At 39.9% G+C, this 23390-nt stretch overlaps 1 protein-coding gene across 1 annotated transcript; it reads left to right on the plus strand.

Moving 5' to 3' along the window:
• Positions 1–7326: 7326 nt before the first annotated feature.
• TMT1A (thiol methyltransferase 1A) lies at positions 7327–23104 on the plus strand. The gene is made up of 3 exons (XM_082850581.1): positions 7327–7338; positions 7682–8181; positions 20885–23104. The coding sequence occupies exons 2-3, from the start codon at positions 7684–7686 to the stop codon at positions 21119–21121; spliced, it is 735 nt and encodes a 244-aa protein (XP_082706707.1). The 5' UTR covers positions 7327–7338; positions 7682–7683; the 3' UTR covers positions 21122–23104.
• The last annotated feature ends 286 nt before the right edge of the window (positions 23105–23390 follow it).

A 23390-nucleotide genomic window follows, 5' to 3' on the forward strand; every position in this document is an offset into this window, starting at 1 on the left:
AGAAATTCTGAAGAATCTTTATTTTGCCTCATGTCCCTTTCCATGTTCTACATAATGAAAATCATTTATTCTTTTGACAAGTAATTGCCCATTTTAGAGTCCTCATGTGGACATTTTCTGGAATAAAAGGATTGTGACATATTAGATAAGTGATTATAAATTTGACACTGAATCACATGCTTCCTCGATGTATCTTGTTGTACTTTATAATCATACTTTTTCATTTGGAATACCTTCCTAGAGTTTGTGTAAAATATTCAGTTAAATATATACTTTATGTATATAAATGTCAAAATAAAGAGTTAATAATTTTTAAAATGTTCTTTTGTTAAATTAATCAAACCTTATTTTTAAGTTAGATTTTATTTTATTCAAAAACATTTGTTTGTATGATATATATATTTTTGAATCATCATCTTGTTTCTGGTTCTCAAAGGATATTTGAAGAAGTAAGTATTTGCCTGTTTTTCAAATTCTAATTAAAACTATTTAATATTAATACTTCCTTTCCTGTGCCAAGAGAGAATTGTGGTGCAAACATCCCCAAATAATTTACTTTTTATTTAGAAATGTATACTGTGACTTTTTTTTGCAACGTTATAACCTATTTTCTGAACATTATTTTCTTGAAGCCCATGCGAAAGGTCTGTATTTCTTGGGCCCTGGAATTAACTGTGAGCAGAGGTGACAGAAGAGCATGCTGGGAAAGGAGGGATGCCAACCTGGGATTAACTTTATGATGACTAATCTTTAATATGGATTATATAAAACAAAAGAAAAAATTGACTGGTTTAGTATCTACTATTAATCAACTCACATCTCCCTTAAACTTTGGAGAACCCATGTAGTAAGGGAGAAATAATTATTTTCTCATCCTTCCTTTTTACATTCAACCAGCTAAGATCATGTATTTTTGTTGTTGTTTTGTTTTGTTTTGCTTGGCTTTAACCTAATTTCAGGATTTAACTGAAAGCATTAGTTTTCCATCAATTAATTCCCTTGGGGATCATTACTGGTTTAACATTCAAGGGGTAGAAAACTGATTTTTTTTTTTTTTTTTTTTTTTTGCGGTAACGCGGGCCTTTCACTGCTGTGGCCTCTCCCGTTGCGGAGCACTGGCTCTGGACACGCAGGCTCAGCGGCCATGGCTCACGGGCCCAGCCGCTCCGCGGCATGTGGGATCTTCCCGGACGGGGCACGAACCTGTGTCCCCTGCATCGGCAGGCGGACCCTCAACCACTGCGCCACCAGGGAAGCCCTAGAAAACTGATTTTTATAGACTTATGAGCAACACTGAGGGGATACTGACTGTTCTTTCTTGAAGGAGACCCTAGTTTATCCACCAACAAGGTCTTATAAGGAATTAGTTGCTGATGCTTTCATAGCAATCAGTATAATACATTAGTCATTTCCTGTTTATTCTACCTATCATTCAGATTCACTTGATAAGCCCTGGATATTAGTTGATATTAAGAAACTCTTCTAAAATGTATCGACAGCACTGGAGGAAAAACCCTTGCTTTTCACTTCAAAGGTATGTCCGTCCTACTTACTGCTTGGGTCTGCCTTTGTAATCAGGCAGGAGCTACTCTCTGTAACCTCTTACCTCTTCCCCCAGCTTAGTTCACTTATTTCAGCCAACCAGAATTCAGTTATGTAACATTTCTCTCCACCACAAGAGATAAGACTTTGGAATCTAAGTAGACTTTGTTTCAAATTTCTTTCTGTTAACTTGGTCACTGTAAGAGTTTGGACAATTATTAATACCTCCTTGGCACCACTGTTGTGAATGATTAAATAAGTTGATTATATGAAATTCTTGATATATTGAAGGTGTTCAATAACTGGTTACTGTTTTTACTGTTATTATTATCCCATCCATGATTCATACGACCCTTTTCATTATATAGATCATTATGTATTAGATAAATACCCTATTTCTTTCATCTGAAAAACTTACTAGAACAAAGGCCTCATTCTACTTATAAATTCAAATTTTAAATTGTATTATTTTTTAACATAAAAGAAGCAGAGTCACAGAGAGAACTAGTGGTTACCAGTTGGCGGGGGCTGGTATTGCCCTATCCTTCCCAAACTCTTCCAAAAAACTGCAGAGGGAGGAACCCTCCCAAATTCATTCTACAAGGCCACCATCACCCTGATACCAAAAACCAGACAAAGATACCACAAAAAAAGTAAATTACAGACCAATATCACTGATGAACATAGATGCAAAAATCCTCAACAAAATACTAGCAAATAGAATCAACAACACACTAAAAGGATCATACGCCCTGATCAAGTGGGATTTATCCCAGGAATGCAAGGATTCTTCAATATATGCAAATCAATGTGATACACGATTTTACCAAATTAAAGAATAAAAACCATATGTTCATCTCAATAGGTGCAGAAAAAGCTTTTGACAAAATTCAACACCCATTTATGATAAAAACTCTCCAGAAAATGGGCATAGAGGGAACCTACCTCAACATAATAGAGGCCATAGATGACAAGCCTACAGCAAGAATCATTCTCAATGGTAAAAAACTAAAAGCATTTCCACAAAGACCAGGAACAAAACAAGGATGTCCACTCTCGCCTCAATTATTCAACACAGTTTTGGAAGTCCTAGCCACAGCAATCAGAGAAGAAAAAGAAATAAAAGGAAACCAAATTGGAAAAGAAGTAAAACTGTCACTGTCTGCAGACGACATGATGCTATACACAGAAAATCCTAAAAATGCCACCAGAAAACTACTAGATCTAATCAATGAATTTGGTAAAGTTTCAGGATACAAAATTAATGCACAGAAATCTCTTGCATTCCTATAACAATGAAAGATCAGAAAGGGAAATTAAGGAAAAAATGTCATTTACTATTGCAACAAAAAGAATAAAATACATAGGAATAAACCTACCTAAGGAGGCAAAGGACCTGTACTCAGAAAACTATAAAACACTAATGAAAGAAATCAAAGGTGACACAAACAGATGGAGAAATATACCATATTCTTGGATTGGAAGAATTGACATTGTGAAAATGACTAAACTACCCAAAGCAATCTACAGATTCAATGCAATCCCTATCAAATTACCACTGACATTCTTCACAGAATCAGAAGAAAAAATTTTACAATTTGTATGGAAACACAAAAGACCCCGAATAGCCAAAGCAATTTTGAGAAAGAAAAATGAAGCTGGAGGAATGAGGCTCCCCAACTTCAAACTATACTACAAAGCTACAGTAATCAAGACAATATGGTACTGGCACAAAAACAGAAATATAGATCAATGGTACAGGATAGAAAGCCCTGAGATAAACCCACACACCTATGGTCACCTAATCTATGACAAAGGAGGCACGAATATAAAATGGAGAAAGGACAGCCTCTTCAATATATGGTGCTGGGAAAACTGGACGGCTACATGTAAAAGAATTAAATTAGAACACTCCCTAACACCATACACAAAAATAAACTCAAAATATATTAAAGGCCTAAATGTAAGACCAGACAGTATAAAACTCTTAGATGAAAACATAGGAAAAACAAGCTGTGACATAAACCACAGCAATATCTTTTCTGACCCATCTCCTAGAGTAATGAAAATAAAAACAAAAATAAACAAATGGGACCTAATTAAACTTAAGCTTTTACACAGCAAAGGAAACTATAAACAAGACAAAAAGACAACTCTCAGAATGGGAGAAAATATTTGCAAACAAATCAATGGACAAAGAATTAATCTCCAAAATATACAAGCAGCTCAATATCAAAAAAACAAACAACCCAATCAAAAAATGGATGGAAGACCTAAATAGACATCTCTCCAAAGAAAACAGACAGGTGGCCAAGAGGCACATGTAAAGATGCTCAACGTCACTAATTATTAGAGAGATGCAAAACAAAACTACAGTGAGGTAATACCTCACACCGGTCAGAATGGCCGTAATCAATCTACAAACAATAAACGCTGGAGAGGGCATGGAAAAAAAGGGAACCCTCTTGCACTGTTGGTGGGAATGTAAACTGATAAAGCCACTATGGAGAACAGTATGGAGGTTCCTCAAAAAACTAAAATAGAACTACCATATGACCCAGCAATCCCACTACTGGGCATATACCCTGAGAAAACCATAATTCAAAAGGACACATGTACCCCAATGTTCATTGCAGCTCTATTTACAATAGCCAGCACATGGAAACAACCTAAGTGTCCATCAACAGATGAATGGATAAAGAAGCTGTGGTATATATATACAATGGAATATTACTCAGCCATAAAATGGAACAAAATTGGGTCATTTGTAGAGATGTGGATGGACCCAGAGACTGTCATACAGAGTGAAGTAAGTCAGAAAGAGAAAAACAAATATCGTATACTAACGCATATATGTGGAATCTAGAAAAATGGTACAGATGAACCTATTTCCAGGGCAGGAATAGAGACACAGACGTAGAGAACAGACATGTGGATACAGTGGGGGAAGGGGAGTGTGGGATGAACTGGGAGATTAAGATTGATACATATACACTACCATGTGTAAAACAGATAGCTAGTGGGAACCTGCTATAGAGTACAGGAAGCTCAGCTCGGTGCTCTGTGATGACCTAGATGGGTGGGAGGGAGGTCCAAGAGGGAGGGGACATATGTATACATATAGCTGATTCACTTCATTGTACAGCAGAAACCAACACAACATTGTAAAGCAATTATACTCCAATAAAAAATAAAGTTGGAAAGAGGAAACATTAGAAAGCATATGGAGTGGCTAAATACATACCAGACAAAATAGACTTCAGGACAAAAATAAACACTAAAAACAAAGAAGGACACTTCATAATGATGAAAAGGAAATGTATCAGGCAGCTACAACTATTATAAATGTATTTGTGCCTAATAATGGAGTCTCAAAATACATGAAGCAAAAACTGAAATAACTAAAGGGAAAAACAAATTCACAATCATAATTGTAGATGTAAGACATCTCTCACTATAATTGACAGAGCAACTAAATAATAAGAATACAGAAGATCTGAATGACACTTTCAGCTACCTTAACTTAATTGACATTTATAGAACATTACACCTGACAACTTCAGAATACACATTCTTTTCAATGAACAGGGACCACTTTCTGAGAAAAAATATATTCTGGGCCATAAAACAAATTTAAATAGACTTCAAAAGATTGAAGCCCACATAGTATGTTCTGTGACAATAAAATTAAATTAGAAATCAATATACAAAGATACCTATGAAAGCCCCAAATATTTAAACAACTTCTAAATAATCCATGGGGTCAAAGAAAAAAATCACAAGGAAAATTAGAAAACATTTTAAATTGAATGAAAATGAAAACACAGTACATCAGACTTTGTGTATCCACCTAAAACAGAAAAACTTATAGCTTCAAATACTTACATTAGAAGAGGCAAGGGGGGCTTATATCAATTATTAAGGCTTTCAACTTCAGAAGTGAAAGATGATCAAATTAAATTCAATGTAAGTAGAAAAAAACATAATAAAGTCCAGAAATAATGAAATAGAAAACAAACACTAGAGAAAAATTAACAAAACTTAAAAGCTAGTTTTATGAAAAGATCAATATAAGTGAAAAACCTCTAGATAAACTGACTAAAAAAGGGACACAAACTGGACTTCCCTGGCTGTCCAGTGGTTAAGACTCCGTGCTTCCACTGCGGGGGGCGGGGGGTGGGGGTGGCCAAGTTCGATCCCTGGTGGGGGAACTATTATCCTGCATGCCCCGGGGTGTGGTCAAAAAAAAAGGACACAAAGTATATTGGAGGAGGTCATCAAGAGGACGTAATCAGTGATTGACTGATGGGCTGGACTCAGGCAATCAGAGGTTCCTCATTCCCTCAACTGCCCTTGAAATGTCCATTCTTACCACTGTCCCCACAATGGGAGCTGTTCCAAGGATACAGCTTTGAGAGAGTAAGGTGTTGAGACCATTGGACTGTGGAGGTGACAGATCCCAGTTAAGGCCTCTATCTAAACTTTTATGATTCTGGTGGTGGGCGTGGAGATCTACTCATCTCGTGGCCATCTAAGGCAAGCCTCATAAGGAAGCCCCCTTCTTATTAAACCTGCCAGCTACCAATCTGGAGTGGTCTGCTTCTTTCTTCAGTCTCTCCTTGCTCAGGGTGTACAGCAGCCAGGTTGTGAACTAACAACTGATAAGGCAGCCAGGAGACTGAAGAAACAAGCCCTGGGCAAGAGGCACTTGAGGATAATATCCTGAGTTAGACATCAACCTCTATGTCAGGAGGGGTGGCCTGTATGTTAGATGCTTGTGGACCAATGTGTGAGTACAGGGTCACCCTGAAAAAGCCGGGTGTGTTAATGCATTTGTTTGAGGAACTGAGCAGAGCACACTGTGGCAAAGAAGGGAAACAAATGGCTGCTGCGGTGGGCTGTCCTCTACTGTGGGCAGTTCTGTGGCCACTGATGCCCAAATAGAGGCTGAAGCTTGAGTTAGACAGTTGGAAGAAGAGCTGAAGTTAGAGAAGAACATGCAGTTGTCCACTACTCTGCTAGCTTGGGGGCTGGCAGACAAGGTGCAAGAGCAGAATAATAAGTTGGAGACCTTCATGTGCCATTTTGCAAAGCTAGGAGGGCACAAGCTACTGCAGATTAAGGTCCAAGTACTTGTGAGAAAGCCTGATTAGGATGCTAAGAGGTAGAATCCCTGGGAAAGTGAGGAGAGCAAAGGGGCAGATGTTGTGGTGATTGAAACAGAGTGCCTCATGTTGCCCAACCCCTAATACAAAGAAAAAATCTAAATAGTAGTCACCCTAGACTTCTGATAATAGAGAAATACACCCCAAAACTCCTAGGAGAAAAACGTCATTCTTTCTCTGTCCCTGAAGTTGTGAATGTCTTTGAAATGTAAACACCCCAGGAGAAAACGAAAATACTGCCTACAGAGACTGAAGAAAAAAAGGGGGTGAGGGAAATGCTTTTCAAAATATAGGCTGCTATAACAACTACTGAACCCGTGTGCCACAACTACTGAAGCCCACGCGCCTAGAGCCCGTGCTCTGCAACAAGAGAAGCCACTGGAATGAGAAACCCACATGCAGCAACAAAGACCCAATGCAGCCAAAAAAAAGGCATCCACAAGAGACAAAAAATAAATAAAATCAGCAGAAAAAAAAATTTGTTTAAAAAAACATGAGGGCGGAATGGAAGGGAAGTAGGAGGGGTCACGTAATAAATGGGCTTTGGCAGTGGCTTTCTGGTGTGGTTTAACCAGGCTCCACCCACGGATTCTGTTTTCTTAGCAGAGGTCACTGGAGAACCAGACAGGCTGTAAGTATGCTGTGCATTTAAAACTTCAGCAGGAAACTTGCAGTAGTCTCCAAGCAGGAATAGATTTGTAATAATGGGTTGTAATCAGCCTTCCTTCTAAGGAAAAGCTGAGAACCTTCTCATTTTACCTCATGAAAAGTAAGCTATGAGGCAACTTTTGGCAAACATCTATTAACTGGGTGAAATGGGCCTCTCGCCCGAGATTTTACTGCAGCTGCGTCTCTCCAGAACAACCAGCTCTTTCCTCTGCAGCTGATTGGCTCTGGAATGTGGCCAGAAACCTACTTCCTGCAATTAAAGGAGTCAGGCCTCTAACTGCTGATCTGTTTTCTTCTCTTCTGAGTGATGGCGCTGACCATTTTTATCCTCCGGCTGGCCGTCTGCATCCTGGCATTTCCCGTGTACCTGCTGGACTTCCTGGGCCTGTGGAACTGGATATGCAAAAAATCGCTCCCCTACATCTTGGCAAGGTTTACTGTGATGTACAACGAACAGATGGCGAGCAAGAAGCAGGAGCTCTTCAGCAATCTACAGGAGTTCGCAGGCCCCTCCGGGAAGCTCTCCCTGCTGGAGCTGGGCTGTGGCACAGGGCCCAACTTCAAGTTCTACCCGCCTGGATGCCGGGTGACCTGTATTGATCCCAACCCCAACTTTGAGAAGTTCTTGATCAAGAGCATTGCTGAGAACCGACACCTGCAGTTTGAGCGCTTCCTGGTGGCTGCCGGGGAGGACCTGCACCAGGTGGCCGACGACTCCATGGATGTGGTGGTCTGCACACTGGTCCTGTGCTCCGTGAAGAACCAGGAGCGGATCCTCCAGGAAGTGTGCAGGGTGCTGAGGCCGGTGAGTACAGGGTGTGAGGGCTGGTTAGTAGTAACCACTATCACCAAGGGCAGCCCTATCAATTTCAGGTAGATCAAACACCCTAACATAAAAGGTACAACTACTAGAGAAGACACTGCCGAATTTTTAAAAAAATCTTAGAGTGGAAAAGAAGCTATATAGGAACAGATTGATAATACATGAATATGTAAAATTTTAGAACTCCTGCAGAGAAAAAAAAGGAGTATAAAAAAACTTAAAGAACAAAAAAGTTTGTAAAAAATATTTGCCAAGGATGATAGATAATGCGTTAATTTCATATTAAAAGATGTTACAGGACTTCCCTGGTGGTCCAGTGGTTAAGAATCTGCCTGCCAAAGCAGGTCACGGGTTCGATCCCTGGTCCGGGAAGATCCCACATGCCACGGAGCGACTAAGCCCGTGTGCCACAACTACTGAGCCTGCGCTCTAGAGCCCGCAAGCTGCAACTATTGAGCCCACGTGCCACAACTATGGAAGCCCGTGCACCTAGAGCCCATGCTCTGCAACAAGAGAAGCCACTGCAATGAGAATCCCTTGCACTGCAACGAAGAGTATCCCCCGCTCGCAGCAACTAGAGAAAGCCTGCGTGCAGCTACAAAGACCCAGGGCAGCCAAAACTAAATAAATTAATTAATTTTTTAAAAAATTTTAATAAAAAAATAAAAGACATTACAAATCAAGATCAATAGAATTCTTAAATCAGTTTTTTAAAAAAGAGAAAAGTAAGCAAAGCACAGGAACAGAAATATAAATAAAAATAGCCAATATATGATATAAATGTTGTCTTGCAATAAAAGAACAAATTAAAGCAAGATATCACTTATACGTGGAATCTTAAAAATATAACAAACGAATGTATATAACAAACAGAAATAGACTCACAGATATAGAGAACAAACTAGTGGTTACCAGAGGGGAGAGGAAAGTGGGGAGGGGCAAGGTAGTGGTGTGGGATTAAGAGATATAAACTACTATGTATAAAATAAATAAGCAACAAGGATATATTCTACAGCACAGGGAAATATAGCCATTATTTTGTAATAACTTTAAATGAAGTATAATCTATAAAAATTCTGAATCACTGTTATACACCTGAAACTAATATAATATTATAAATCAACTATACTTCAATTAAGAAGAAATTAAAGCAAGATACTATTTTTACCTACTACACTGTCAGAGACTTTTAAGTTCAATATGGTGTTGGGGTGAGTCTGGGGGACTGGATTACCCCAGTTGGAGGAAGTGCCCTCTTTGGAGGGCAATTTGATAGTATCAGATTTTCAAGGACACTTCCTCCTTCATCCAACAGGAATTTATCCTATAGCTATACTGCACAAATGTGCAAAAACTCATTCATATGCGAAAATATTCATTACAGTATTTGTAATACCACAAATTGGAAATAACCTAAACATCCAGCAATAGGAGGTAGGAGGCTGTTAAGTAAATTGTCGCATCGTATAAAGGATTTCTGTGCAGCTGTTAAAAGAACAAGGAAGAGTTACCTATGTTGATATGAAAAAACTATCTCCTCAAGAGACAGTGTTAAATTAAAAAGCAATGAAAGCACAGAATATTATACACAGTATAAGTCCATTTGTGTGTGTGTGGGAGAATATACCTATATAAGTATTTATGTTAATGGGAATGATACACAAGAAACTATTAACAGTGGTTACCTCTTGGGAAGGGAATTGGATGAGGGGAAGGAATTACTTTTCATATTATACCTCTCTGTATAGTTTGAAATTCTTTATACCTATATGTAATTTTCACATATTACCTTTATTGTTTGTTTAAAAACTAGTTTAAAATAGTTTTATTCTAAACATAGGTGAACATAAAGTATGGATATCTTTTTTAAATTAATTAATTTATTTATTGTTAATTTTTGGCTGCATTGGGTCTTTGTTGCTGTGCGCGGGCTTTCTCTAGTTGCAGCGTGAAGGCTTCTCATTGGGGTGGCTCCTCTTGTTGCGGAGCACAGACTCTAGGCGCGTGGGCTTTGGTAGTTGTGGCATGCGGGCTCAGCAGTTGTGGCTCACAGGCTCTAGAGCACAGGCTCAGTAGTTGTGGCACTCGGGCTTAGTTGCTCCGCGGCACGTGGGATCTTCCCAGACCAGAACTCGAACCCATGTCCCCTGCATTGTCAGGCGGATTCTTAACCTCTGTGCCACCAGGGGAGTCTCAAGTATGGGTATCTTAACATTTGAATTTACTATACTAGAGGAAATGGATGTTCTGTAATCCCCAGTTTTATTTTCTAACAGAGGAAGTTCCTCAGGAAGAAAAGGACTTGAAGATAGTGTTTAGAGGCAATTAATATACAGTCGTCCCTCAATTTCCTCGGGGTCCCTCCCTGTCCCCTCCACAGATACCAAAATCTACAGAAGCTTAAGTCCCTTATATAAAATGGTGCAGTACCTGCATATAACTTATGCATATCCTCCCATATACCTTAAATCATCTCTAGATTACTTATAATACCTAATACGATGTAAATGCTATGTAAACAGGTGCCAGCATGTGGCAAATTCAAGTTTTGCTTTTTTGGAACTTTCTGGATTTTTTCCAAACATTTTTGATCTGCATTTTGTTGAATCCAAGGATGCAGAACTTGTGGATACTGAGGGCCAAGTGTAATTCTGTCTTTGGCTCAAGGATAGGCCAACGTCAAAGCAGTAACTGAAAAAAGTCTGATTCTGATACTCAAATCCTGGGTTCTTGTGTCCTAAGACCGGGCACAGTTAGAGGTTTTGCTTACAGTGTTACTAATCTCACAACATCTCTGCAAAGCAAGTAACGGTCATCTCTGGTTTAAGCCCTGAGAGTGCCCTTAGGGGATCATATTCTTGGTGGTCTTCCTTAGCTCCTCCAAAGCACCCATTCTCTGCTGAACAGAACCAGGAGCTTTCCTACATTCTCATGTAGGAAACAGTCCTTTAAAGCAGGTATTGCCTTCATGTTGGATTGGGGAAACAGACCCAGAGGAGTTAAGAAACTTGCCTCAAGTTACACAGCCACTATGTCTGACTTTAATGCAAATATTCTTATCACTGTACCACAGTGCTTGTCACTGGGGCTTTTTATCTGCCTTCAACATTTCTACCACTTTTGCTGGCTTTTCTTCCTCTGCCCATCCCCTAAACGCTGGAGTTTCTTTTTTAGCTCTCATTTCACTTATATACACCCCCTGTGCAATCTCATGTACCCCCAATGTTTTCAATTACCGTGCATACACAAATGGCTTCCAAATCTAAGTATCAAGCTCAGATCTCTCTTCTAACCCCAGATCTTCATACCCAGCTGTCTACGCGACAGTCACCTGGATGGGTAACAGGCATCTCTAGCTTAACCTGTGTAACCCAGAGGGCATCAGCAACCTCCCCAGGCCTGGATCACCTCTTCTCTTCTGTCCTCTTCTATGGAAAAAAAATATTTCAATCAGGAAATTTCAAGTTTTCCATTCCTGAACACAGGTCTTACACTTACCCATAGATTTGGAGGAACTCCATCTCTAAACCCTGCCTGGGATAGCCAACACTAGGGAGGCTAGAAGAGGCTAAGGAGTGGGACAGTCACCCTGGGTCTGGGAGGTAATCATTGGTCCGTTTCCCCCTTCACCCCAGAGGTAGATAAGTAGAAAACTTCTGAAGACTCCTTAATAATGTGTAGCCTCTACTGTGTCCAGACTTGACCCATATGTATAGGACCGTCCTAGATGAAAGCAGCAGTTACTAACTCCTATATGACAGTAATTTACACACAGCATCCACTGACCAAATAAAATACCTAATGACAAAATGTAACCATGAATTTAGTAACACTTTTAGATGATTCAGTATTTTAATAAAATAAATCCTATCGTTTACATCCTGTGACAACGGCACAAAAGTATAAGACATACGCTTTTGGGATCCACCATCTGTGGTGGTGCCGCCACCAGGATGCAGATTTTTGTGAAGATCCAGACAGGGAAGACCACCACTCTCGAGGTCGAACCCTCGGATACAATAGAAAATGTAAAGGCCAAGATCCAAGATAAGGAAGTAATTCCTTCTGACCAGCAAAGGCTGACCTTTGCTGGCAAGCAACTGGAAGATGGACGTACTTTGTCTGACTACAACATTCAAAAGGAGTCTACTCTTCATATTCTGTTGAGACTTCGTGCTGGTACTAAGAAAAGGAAGAGGTCTTAACCACTCCCAAGAAGAACAAGCATAAGAGAAAGAGGGTTGGGAATTCCCTGGCGGTCCAGTGGTTAGGACTCTGCACTCTCACTGCGGAGGGCCCAGGTTCAATCCCTGGTTGGGAAACTAAGATCCCACAAGCCACACGGCCAAAAGAAAAAAAAGAGAGACAGAGAGAGAGAGAGAAAGAAGGTTAAGCTGGCTGTCCTGAAATACTGTAAGGTGGATCAGAATGGCAAAAGCAGTCACCTTCATCGGGAGTGCCCTTCAGATAAATGTGGTGTGGAGTTTTTATGGCCAGCCACTTTGACAAACACTATTGTGACAAATGTTGTCTGACCTATTGTTTCAACAAACCAGAAGACAGGTTATTGTATATTGGTTAATAAAAGACATGAACTAATGAACTAAAAAAAAAAAAAGTATAAGACATGGTTATTTAGTCCCAGGCAGTACTAGGTATGGATTCAGACGCCCACAGGTTTGCAAAGCAGAGCCTAAGAACAATACTCAGATGAATTTAAAGATTTTTTTTAAATAAAAGGGGAAGTTTAAAAAATTGTAATTAAAAGGCAAACAACAAACAAGGGAAAACATCTGTAGTCTATGTAGTCTAATTATACTAAAAGCCCTTACTAATCAGTAAGAAAAAAACCAACGGCCTATTAGAAAACCGATAGTGGGGACTTGCCCTGTGGCACAGTGGTTAAGACTCGCAACGCAGGGGGCACAGGTTCAATCCCTGGTCAGGGAACTAGATCCCACATGCATGCCGCAACTAAGAGTGAGCATGCCACAGTTAAGGAGCCGGCGAGCCACAACTAAGGAGCCCACCTGCCACAACTAAGACCCAGCACAACCAAATAAATAAAGAAAAGAAGAAAACTGATAATGGACATTAACAGACAAATCAGAAAACAATAAATCCAAATAATCAATAAGGTTTAGTAAAAGATGTTACGATTACGAATATTAAAGCTATGCATGTTATCAAAAATACCATATTACACATCAAATTGACAAAGATATAGGAGAAAAAAGTACTGATGAGAGTTTATTGGAAATGGGCATTCACATCTATTGCTAGTATGAATGCAAACTGCTACAACTTTTCCAAAGGGCAATTTGACAACCTGTACCAAAAGCTTTAAAAAGGCACAGACGTTTGATTCAGCAATTCCACTTTTTAGCAAGTTATTTATTTGGAAATAATTATAGATGGTCACAAAGATTTATGGATAAGGATGTTCACTGTAACAGTATTTATAACAATGTAAAATTGGAAATAGCCTAAATGAGAATGGTTAAATAAGAGATGGTGTAGGGCTTCCCTGGTGGTGCAGTGGTTGAGAGTCCACCTGCCGATGCAGGGGACACGGGTTCGTGCCACGGTCCAGGAAGATCCCACATGCCGCGGAGCGGCTGGGCCCGTGAGCCATGGCCGCTGAGCCTGTGCGTCCGAAGCCTGTGCTCCGCAACGGGAAAGGCCACAACAGTGAGAGGCCCGCGTACCGCAAAAAAAAAAAAAAAAAAAGAGATGGTAACTTCAGTGGTGTGAAATATTGCATAAAGGTTTTTTAAACCATCTTTTAGAATAATACTCAAATACATAAATAAAATAAAACAGATTATAAAACAGAATGTATATTCCAATCCTAGTTTTAGAAAAAAAATATTCATATAAACGTATACACAAAATTTTATTTTTTTTTTGTTTTGCTTTTTATTTTATTTTTTTACACAGCAGGTTCTTATTAGTTATCTATTGTATACATACTAGTGTATATATGTCAATCCCAATCTCCCAGTTCATCCTACCGCCCCCACCCCCACTTTCCCCCCTTGATGTCCATACATTTGTTCTCTACATCTGTGTCTCTATTTCTGCCTTGCAAACCGGTTCATCTGTATCACTTTTCTAGATTCCACATATATGCGTTAATATACAATATTTGTTTTTCTCTTTCTGACTTACTTCACTCTGTATGACAGTCTCTAGCTCCATCCACGTCTCCACAAATGACCCAATTTCATTCCTTTCTATGGCTGGGTAATATTCCATTGTATATATGAACCACATCTTCTTTATCCATTCGTCTGTCGATGGGCATTTAGGTTGCTTCCATGACCTGGCTATTGTAAACAGTACTGCAACGAACATTGGGGTGCATGTGTCTTTTTGAATTCTGGTTTTCTCTGGGTATGTGCCCGGTAGTGGAACTGCTGGGTCATATGGTAATTCTATTTTTAGCTTTTTAAGGAACCTCCATACTGTTCTCCATAGTGGCTGTATCAATTTACATTCCCACCAACAGTGCAAGAGGGTTCCCTTTTCTCCATACCCTCTCCAGCATTTTTTGTTTGTAGATTTTCTGATGATGCCCATTCTAACCAGCGTGAGATGATACCTCATTGTAGTTTTGATTTGCATTTCTCTACTAATTAGTGATGTTGAGCAGCTTTTCATGTGCTTCTTGGCCATCTGTATGTCATCTTTGGAGAAATGTCTATTTAGGTCTTCTGCCCATTTTTTGATTGGGTTGTTTGTGTTTTTAATATTGAGCTGCATGTGCTGTTTATATATTTTGGAGATTAATCCTTTGTCTGTTGATTCATTTGCAAATATTTTCTCCCATTCTGAGGGTTGTCTTTTCGTCTTGTTTATAGTTTCCTTTGCTGTGCAAAAGCTTTTAAGTTTCATTAGGTCCCATTTGTTTATTTTTGTTTTTATTTCCATTACTCTAGGAGGTGGGTCAAAAAAGATCTTGCCGTGATTTATGTCAAAGAGTGTTCTTCCTATGTTTTCCTCTAAGAGTTTTATAGTGTCTGGTCTTACATTTAGGTCTTTAATCCATTTTGAGTTTATTTTTGTGTATGGTGTTCTAATTTAATTCTTTTACATGTGGCTGCCCAGTCTTCCAAGCACCACTTACTGAAAAGACTGTCTTTTCTCCATTGTATATTCTTGCCTCCTTTGTCATAGATTAGTTGACCATAGGTGCATGGGTTTCTCTCTGAGCTTTCTATTCTGTCCATTGATCTATGTTTCTGTTTTTGTGCCAGTACCATGTTGTCTCGATTACTGCAGCTTTGTAGTATAGTCTGAAGTCAGGGAGTCTGATTCCTCCAGCTCCGGTTTTTTCCCTCAAGATTGCTTTGGCTATTCAGGGTCTTTTGTGTCTCCATACAAATTTTAAGATTTTTTGTTCTAGCTCTGTAAAAAGTGCCATTGGTAATTTGATAGGCATTGCATTGAATCTGTATATTGCTTTGGGTAGTATAGTCATTTTCAAAATATTGATTCTTCCAAGCCAAGAACATGGTATATCTCTCCATCTGTTTGTGTCATCTTTCATTTCTTTCGTCAGTGTCTTACAGTCTTCTGAGTGCAGGTTTTTTACCTCCTTAGATAGGTTTATTCCTATGTATTTTATTCTTTTTGTTGCAATGGTAAATGGGATTGTTTCCTTAATCTGTCTTTCTGACTTTTTTGTTGTTAGTGTATAGGAATTCAAGAGATTTCTGTGCATTAATTTTGTATCCTGCAACTTTTCCAAATGCACTGATTAGCTCTAGTAGTTTTCTGGTGGCATCTTTAGGATTCTCTATGTATAGCATCATTTCATCTGCAAACAGTGACAGTTTTACTTCTTTTCAAATTTGTATTCCTTTTATTTCTTTTTCTTCTCTGATTGCCATGGCTAGGAGTTCCTTGCCACTATGTTGAATAATAGTGGCAAGAGTGGACATCCTTGTCTTGTTCCTGATCTTAGAGGAAATGCTTGCAGTTTTTCACCACTGAGAATGATGTTTGCTGTGGGTATATGGTCTCTGTTATGTTGAGGTAGGTTCCCTCTATGCCCACTTTCTGGAGAGTTTCTATCATAAATCGGTGTTGAATTTTGTCAAAAGCTTTTTCTGCATCTATTTACATGATCATATGGTTTTTATTCTTCAATTTGTTAATGTGGTGTGTCACATTTATTGATTTGCATATATTGAAGAATCCTTGCATCCCTGGGATAAATCCCACTTGATCATGATGTATGATCCTTTTAATGTGTTGTTGGATTCTCTTTGCTAGTATTTTGTTGAGGATTTTTGCATCTATATTCATCAGTGATATTAGTCTGTAATTTTCTCTTTTTGTAGTATCTTTGTCTGGTTTTGGTATCAGGTGATGGTGCCTTGTAGAATGAGTCTGGGAGTGTTCCTCTACAACTTTTTGGAAGAGTTTGAGAAGGATGGGTGTTAGCTCTTCTCTAAATATTTGATAGATTTCACCTGTGAAGCCATCTAGTCCTGGACTTTTGTTTGCTGGAAGATTTTTAATCACAGTTTCAATTTCATTACTTGTGATTGGTCTGTTCGTACTTTCTACTTCTTCCTGGTTCAGTCTTGGAGGGTTATACCTTTGTAAGAATTTGTCCATTTCTTCCAGGTTGTCCATTTTATTGGCATAGAGTTGCTTGTAGTAGTCTCTTAGGATGCTTTGTATTTCTGCAGTGTCCATTGTAACTTCTCCTTTTTCATTTCTAATTTTATTGATTCGAGTCCTCTCCCTCTTTTTCTTGATGAGTCTGGCTAAAGGTTTATCAATTTTGTTTATCTTCTCAAAGAACAAGGTTTTAGTTGTATTGGTCTTTGCTATTGTTTTCTTTGTTTCTATTTCATTTATTTCTTCTCTGATCTTTATGATTTGTTTCCTTCTACTAACTTTGGGTTTTGTTTGTTCTTCTTTCTCTAGTTCCTTTAGGTGTAAAGTTAGACTATTTGAGGTTTTTCTTGTTTCTTGAGGTAGGATTGTATTGCTATAAACTTCCCTCTTAGAACTGCTTTTGCTGCATCCCATAGGTTTGGGATCATCGTGTTTTCGTTGTCATTTTTCTCTAGGTATTTTCTGGTTTCCTCTTTGATTTCTTCAGTGATCTGTTGGTTATTTAGTAATGTACTGTTTAGTCTCCATGTGTTTGTGTTTTTTACGTTTTTTCCCTGTAATTTATTTCTAATCTCATAGTGTTGTGGTTGGAAAAGACGCTTGATATGATTTCAGTTTTCTTAAATTTACCAAGGCTTGATTTGTGACCCAAGATGTGATCTATCCTGGAGAATGTTCCGTGTGCACTTGAGAAGAAAGTGTAATCTGCTGTTTTTGGATGGAATGTCCTATAAATATCAATTAAATCTATCTGGTCTATTGTCAATTAAAGCTTGTGCTTCCTTGCTAATTTTCTGTCTGGATGATCTGTCCATTGGTGTAAATGAGGTGTTAAAGGCCCCCATTATTATTGTGTTTTCCTGTTGATTTCCTCTTTTATAGCTGTTAGCATTTGCCTTACGTATTGAGGTGCTTCTATGTTGGATGCATATATATTTATAATTGTTGTATCTTCTTCTTGGATTGATCCCTTGATCATTATGTAGTGTCCTTCCTTATCTCGTGTAACAGTCTTTATCTTAAAGTCTATTTTACCTGATATGAGTATTGCTACTCCAGCTTTCTTTTGATTTCCTTTTACATGGAATATATTTTTCCATCCCCTCACTTTCAGTCTGTATGTGTCCTGAAGTGGGTCTCTTGTAGACAGCATTTATATGGGTGTTGTTTTTGTATCCATTCAGCAAGCCTGTGTCTTTTGGTTGGAGCATTTAATCCATTCACATTCAAGGTAATTATTGATATGTATGTTCCTATTACCATTTTCTTAATTATTTTGGGTTTGCTTTTGCAGGTCCTTTTCTTCTCTTGTGTTTCCCATGTAGAAAAGTTCCTCTAGCATTTGTTGTAGAGCTGGTTTGGTGGTGCTGAATTCTCTTAGCTTTTGCTTGTCTGTAAAGCTTTTGATTTCTCCGTCGAATCCGAATGAGATCCTTGCTGGGTAGAGTAATCTTGGTTATAGGTTCTTCCCTTTCATCACTTTAAGTATATCATGCCACTCCCTTCTGGCTTGTAGAGTTTTTGAGAAATCAGCCGTTAATCTTATGGGAGTTCCCTTGTATGTTATTCGTTGTTTTTCCCTTGTTGCTTTTAATAATTTTTCTTTGTCCTTAATTCTTGTCAGTTTGATTACTATGTGTCTTGGCGTGTTTCTCCTTGGGTTTATCCTGCCTGGGACTCTCTGCACTTCCTGGACTTGGGTTGCTATTTCTTTTCCATGTTAGGGAAGTTTTCGACTATAATCTCTTCAAATATTTTCTTGGGTCCTTTCTCTCTCTCTTCGCCTTCTGGGACCCCTGTAATGCGAATATTGGTGCATTTAATACTGTCCCAGAGGTCTCTTAGGCTGTCTTCATTTCTTTTCATTCTTTTTTCTTTAATCTGTTCTGTGGCAGTGAATTCCACCACTCTGTCCTCCATGTCACTTATCCGTTCTTCTCCCCCAGTTATTCTGCTGTTGATTCCTCTAGGGTATTTTTCATTTCAGTTATTGTATTGTTCATCTCTGTTTGTTTGTTCTTTAATTCTTCTAGGTGTTTGTTCTTTAATTCTTCTAGGTCTTTGTTAAACATTTCTTGCATCTTCTCGATCTTTGCCTCCATTCTTTTTCCGAGGTCCTGGATCATCTTCACTATCATTATTCTGAATTCTTTTTCTGGAAGGTTGCCTATCTCCACTTCACTTAGTTGTTTTTCTGGGGTTTTATCTTGTTCCTTCATCTGGGACATGGCCCTCTGCCTTTTCATCTTGTCTATCTTTCTTTGAATGTGGTTTCTGTTCCACAGGCTGCAGGACTGTAGTTCTTGCTTCTGCTGTCTGCCCTCTGGTGGATAAGGCTATCTCAGAGGCTTGTGCAAGCTTCCTGATGGGAGAGACTGGTGGTGGGTAGAGCTGGGTGTTGCTCTGGTTGGCAGAGCTCAGTAAAACTTTAATCCGCTTGTCTGCTGATGGGTGGGGCTGACTTCCCTCCCTGTTGGTTGTTTGGACTGAGGCAACCCAGCACTGGAGGCTACAGGGTCTTTGGTGGGGCTAATGGCAGACTGCGGAGGGGCTCATGCCAAGTAGTACTTCCCAGAACTTCTGCTGCCAGTGTCCTTGTCCCCGTGGTGAGCCACAGCCACCCCCTGCCTCTGCAGGAGACCCTCCAACACTAGCAGGTAGGTCTGGTTCAGTCTCCTATGTGGTCACTGCTCCTTCCCCCTGGGTCCTGATGTGCATACTACTTTGTGTGTGCCCTCCAACAGTGGAATCTGTTTCCCCCAGTCCTGTCGAAGTTCTGCAATCAAATCCCACTAGCCTTCAAAGTCTGATTCTCTGGAAATTCCTCCTCCCATTGCCGGACACCCCAGGCTGGGAAGCCTGACGTGGGGCTCAGAATCTTCACTCCAGTGGGTGGACTTCTGTGGTATAAGTGTTCTTCAGTTTGTGAGTCACCCACCCAGTGGTTATGGGATTTGCTTTTATTCTGATTGCACCCCTCCTACCATCTCACTGCAGCTTCTCCTTTGTCTTTGGATGTGGGGTATCTTTTTTGGTGCATTCCAGTGTCTTCCTGTCGATGACTGTTAGTTGGGATTCCGGTGCTCTCACGAGAAGGAATGAGTGCATGTCCTTCTACTCCACCATCTTCCACAAAATCTTAACAGTAGTTGTCTCGAGGTGATGAAAGATGATTGACTGTTTTTCTTTTTAAACTTTTCTGTATTTTCTGAATTTTCTAAAATAATATTGGTGAGACAGTATTGCCAGCCTCTGGAGCCAGACCACCCAAGGTAAAAACCTGATTCTGACATTTGTAAGCTGTATGACCTTGGGCAAGTTGTTTATTTTCTATGTGACTCTGTTTCCTCATCTGTAGAACATAGGAATGATAATAATAATACTTACCAAATAAGTGTATTGTAAGGATTGAGTTAACATGTGATAGGCCTTACAGACAGGATCTTGCATGCAGTAACTGCTTCAAATTCTAACTATTATTATGTATTACCTTTATGAACAGAAAATATAGATTGGCAACTCTGTATAAAATCTGACAGAAGATGACACTATTAACCAGAATAGTATCGTAGCAAGTTTGAATTTCTCCATGTCTTCTCATGAAGTTGGCCTTTGGGGCCACTGAAATCTGACATTTAATCATCTTATAGGACTTCCCTGGTGGTCCAGTGGTTAAGAATCTGCCTGCCAATGCAGGGGACACGGGTTTGAGCCCTGGTCCGGGAAGATCCCACATGCCTCAGAGCAAGTAAGCCCATGCGCCACCACTACTGAGCCTGTGCTCTAAAGCCCGTGAGCCACAACTATTGAAGCCCACGCGCCTAGAGCCCATGCTCCACAACAAGGGAAGCCACCGCGATGAGAAGCCCGTGCACCACAACAAAGAGTAGCCCCCGCTCACTGCAACTAGAGGAAGCCCGCGCACAGCAACAAAGACCCAGTGCAGCCATAAAAAAATTAATTAATTTTTAAAAAATCATCTTATAAATTTTTCCCCCCAAACTAAAATCCTTGATGTGTTTTTTTTTTTTTCTTTTCTTTTCTTTCTCAGGGAGGAGCTTTTTATTTCATGGAGCATGTAGCAGCTAAGCCTTCAACCTGGAATTACTTCTGGCAACAGGTCCTGACTCCTGTCTGGTACCTTCTGTTTGATGGATGCAACCTGACCAGAGAGAGCTGGAAGGCCCTGGAGTGGGCCCGCTTCTCCAAGCTGAAGCTGCAGCACTTACAGGCCCCCCTGTCCTGGGAGCTCCTGCGCCCTCACATCTACGGATATGCTGTGAAATAGAAGTTGAGACCTGAAGGGCTCGAATAATTTAAGGTTTGGGTTTTACACTTAAAATGCTAATTGGGGGACTTCCCTCATGGTGCAGTGGTTGAGAGTCTGCCTGCCAATGTGGGGAACACAGGTTCGATCCCTGGTCCGGAGGATCCCACCTGCCGTGGGGCAACTAAGCCCATGTGCCACGGCTGTTGAGCCTGTGCTCTGGAGCCCATGAGCCACAACTACTGAGGCCACGAGATGCAACTGCTGAGGCCCGTGTACCTAGAGCCCCTGCTCACCACAGCTAGAGAGGGCCTGCACACAGCAATGAAGACGCAACACAGCCATACACACACACACACACACACACACACACACACACACACACACACATACACACACACACAAAACTAATTGGGTGAAGGGAACCCCCTTTTTTAGGTAAATTTGAATTTCATCACTAAAAGTTTATGTTATAACCTATTTAGCTATTTTCTATTGTCTCCCAAAGAATCAAAAACAAAACAAAACAGAACTCTCCCTTAAAGGAAACAATGGGCTTTCATAATTGAAGTCCACCATTATCCTCAAACCTTACTTTATTCAGTAACTTCAAATTTTTTCTGTCTTATTTAAATTATTACCCAACAGATTTTAATTTTACCTTCTCTTTAAGAGGTTGATGCTAATTAGCAGTTAATCACTCAAAAGAAGACTTTGAAGAGGGAGACGTGAAAAGATCTTTTTCTATAAAATTAATTCATTTTTTTATTTATCTTTGGCTGCGTTGGGTCTTCGTTGCTGTGCGTGGGTTTTCTCTAGTTGCGGCACGCGGGCTTCTCATTGTGGTGCCTTCTCTTGTTGCGGAGCACAAGCTCTAGGTACACAGGCTTCAGTAGTTGTGGCTCACAGGCTCTAGAGCACAGGCTCAGTAGTTGTGGCGCACAGGCTTAGTTGCTCCGCAGCATGTGGGATCTTCCTGGACCAGGGCTCGAATCCATGTCCCCTGCATTGTCAGGCGGATTCTTAACCACTGCGCCAGCAGGGAAGTTCCAAAAAAATCTTAATAATTCACAAACTAAATAAAGAAATACTGACTAGTTGAAAACTCCAAACCTAAACAGCACAGATTTTTTTTTTTAAAGAAATCTGAATCGGGGCCTCCCTGGTGGCGCAGTGGTTGAGAGTCCGCCTGCCGATGCAGGGGACGTGGGTTCATGCCCCGGTCCGGGAAGATCCCACATGCCGCGGAGCGGCTGGGCCCGTGAGCCGTGGCCACTGAGCCTGCGCGTCCGGAGCCTGTGCTCCGCTTCGGGAGAGGCCGCAACAGTGAGAGGCCCGCGTACCGCAAAAAAAAAAAAAAAGAAGAAATCTGAATCTATTTGTTGTCCTTAGTATCGTTGGGCTGGCTTTCAAAATTAATGTACCAGGATGCCACACCTAGTTCTGCCCAGCTTTGTTATGTTTTTTATTCTGGTATTCCACCAGAGTTTGTTTCCCTGCATTCCAGTCTTCAATTCTTAAGATGAAGTTTGTACTTGACACTTCAGTATATCCATAAAACTATATGAAGCAGTTAGAGTTCTTGGGTTCATTTTCCTTATTATCTAACGTATACTTTGCTGAATGTAGTAAATTGCAGGCAAAGAAAAGGCCCACTGTAATTAGAGAAACCTTGAATAACTAGATACGCTTTGTAAGAGCCGCCTCAAAATAGGCAAGCTGTGAGTCTGTAAAGAGGTAGATAAATACTGTTCGGATTAGTCTGATCAAATTTCCACTCTGGTCTCAAGATGATTTCTTTGTTCCCTGTAACCATGGAAACCTTGGGAAATCATCACAAGTGTTGTGAAAACAAGTTGGTCAATAAGAGGACTTAGAATTTTCAGCAATAGTTTGCATGCATTTTAATAAATTTAGACTATTTTCTGAGATGATTTTGCAAAGAGACTACTTTAAATATCAAATCAATAAACTCACATACATTTTAGGAATGGAAATAAAATTAATGGTTTATATCTTTGCTGGCTTGGTTTCATTTTTCTTAGTGTCTCTGGGAGGGCTTTCCTTCACTGTGGAAAATTAAGCTATTTGAACATACAGATTTTTCCTTCTACAGCCAGGTAACTCTAAATACAGCTAGCAGATATTATTTATTTATTATTTGGCTGCGTTGGGTCTTCGTTGCTGCGTGTGGGCTTTCTCTAGTTGCAGCGAGCAGGGGCTACTCTTCATTGCAGTGCACAGACTTCTCATTGTGGTGGCTTCTCTTGTTGCAGAGCATAGGCTCTAG

The sequence above is a fragment of the Leucopleurus acutus genome (genome assembly GCF_964270905.1).
Source record: "Leucopleurus acutus genome assembly, chromosome: 11".
NCBI classification, from domain to species: domain Eukaryota; kingdom Metazoa; phylum Chordata; class Mammalia; order Artiodactyla; family Delphinidae; genus Leucopleurus; species Leucopleurus acutus.

What these genes read in the sequence shown, in the direction of transcription:
- TMT1A (XM_082850581.1), top strand. Translation starts at nt 7,684, where the DNA reads ATGGCGCTGACCATTTTTATCCTCCGGCTGGCCGTCTGCATCCTGGCA. An exon ending in TGTGCAGGGTGCTGAGGCCG is followed by an intron (nt 8,182 to 20,884) that starts GTGAGTACAGGG and finishes TTTCTTTCTCAG; the next exon opens with GGAGGAGCTTTTTATTTCAT.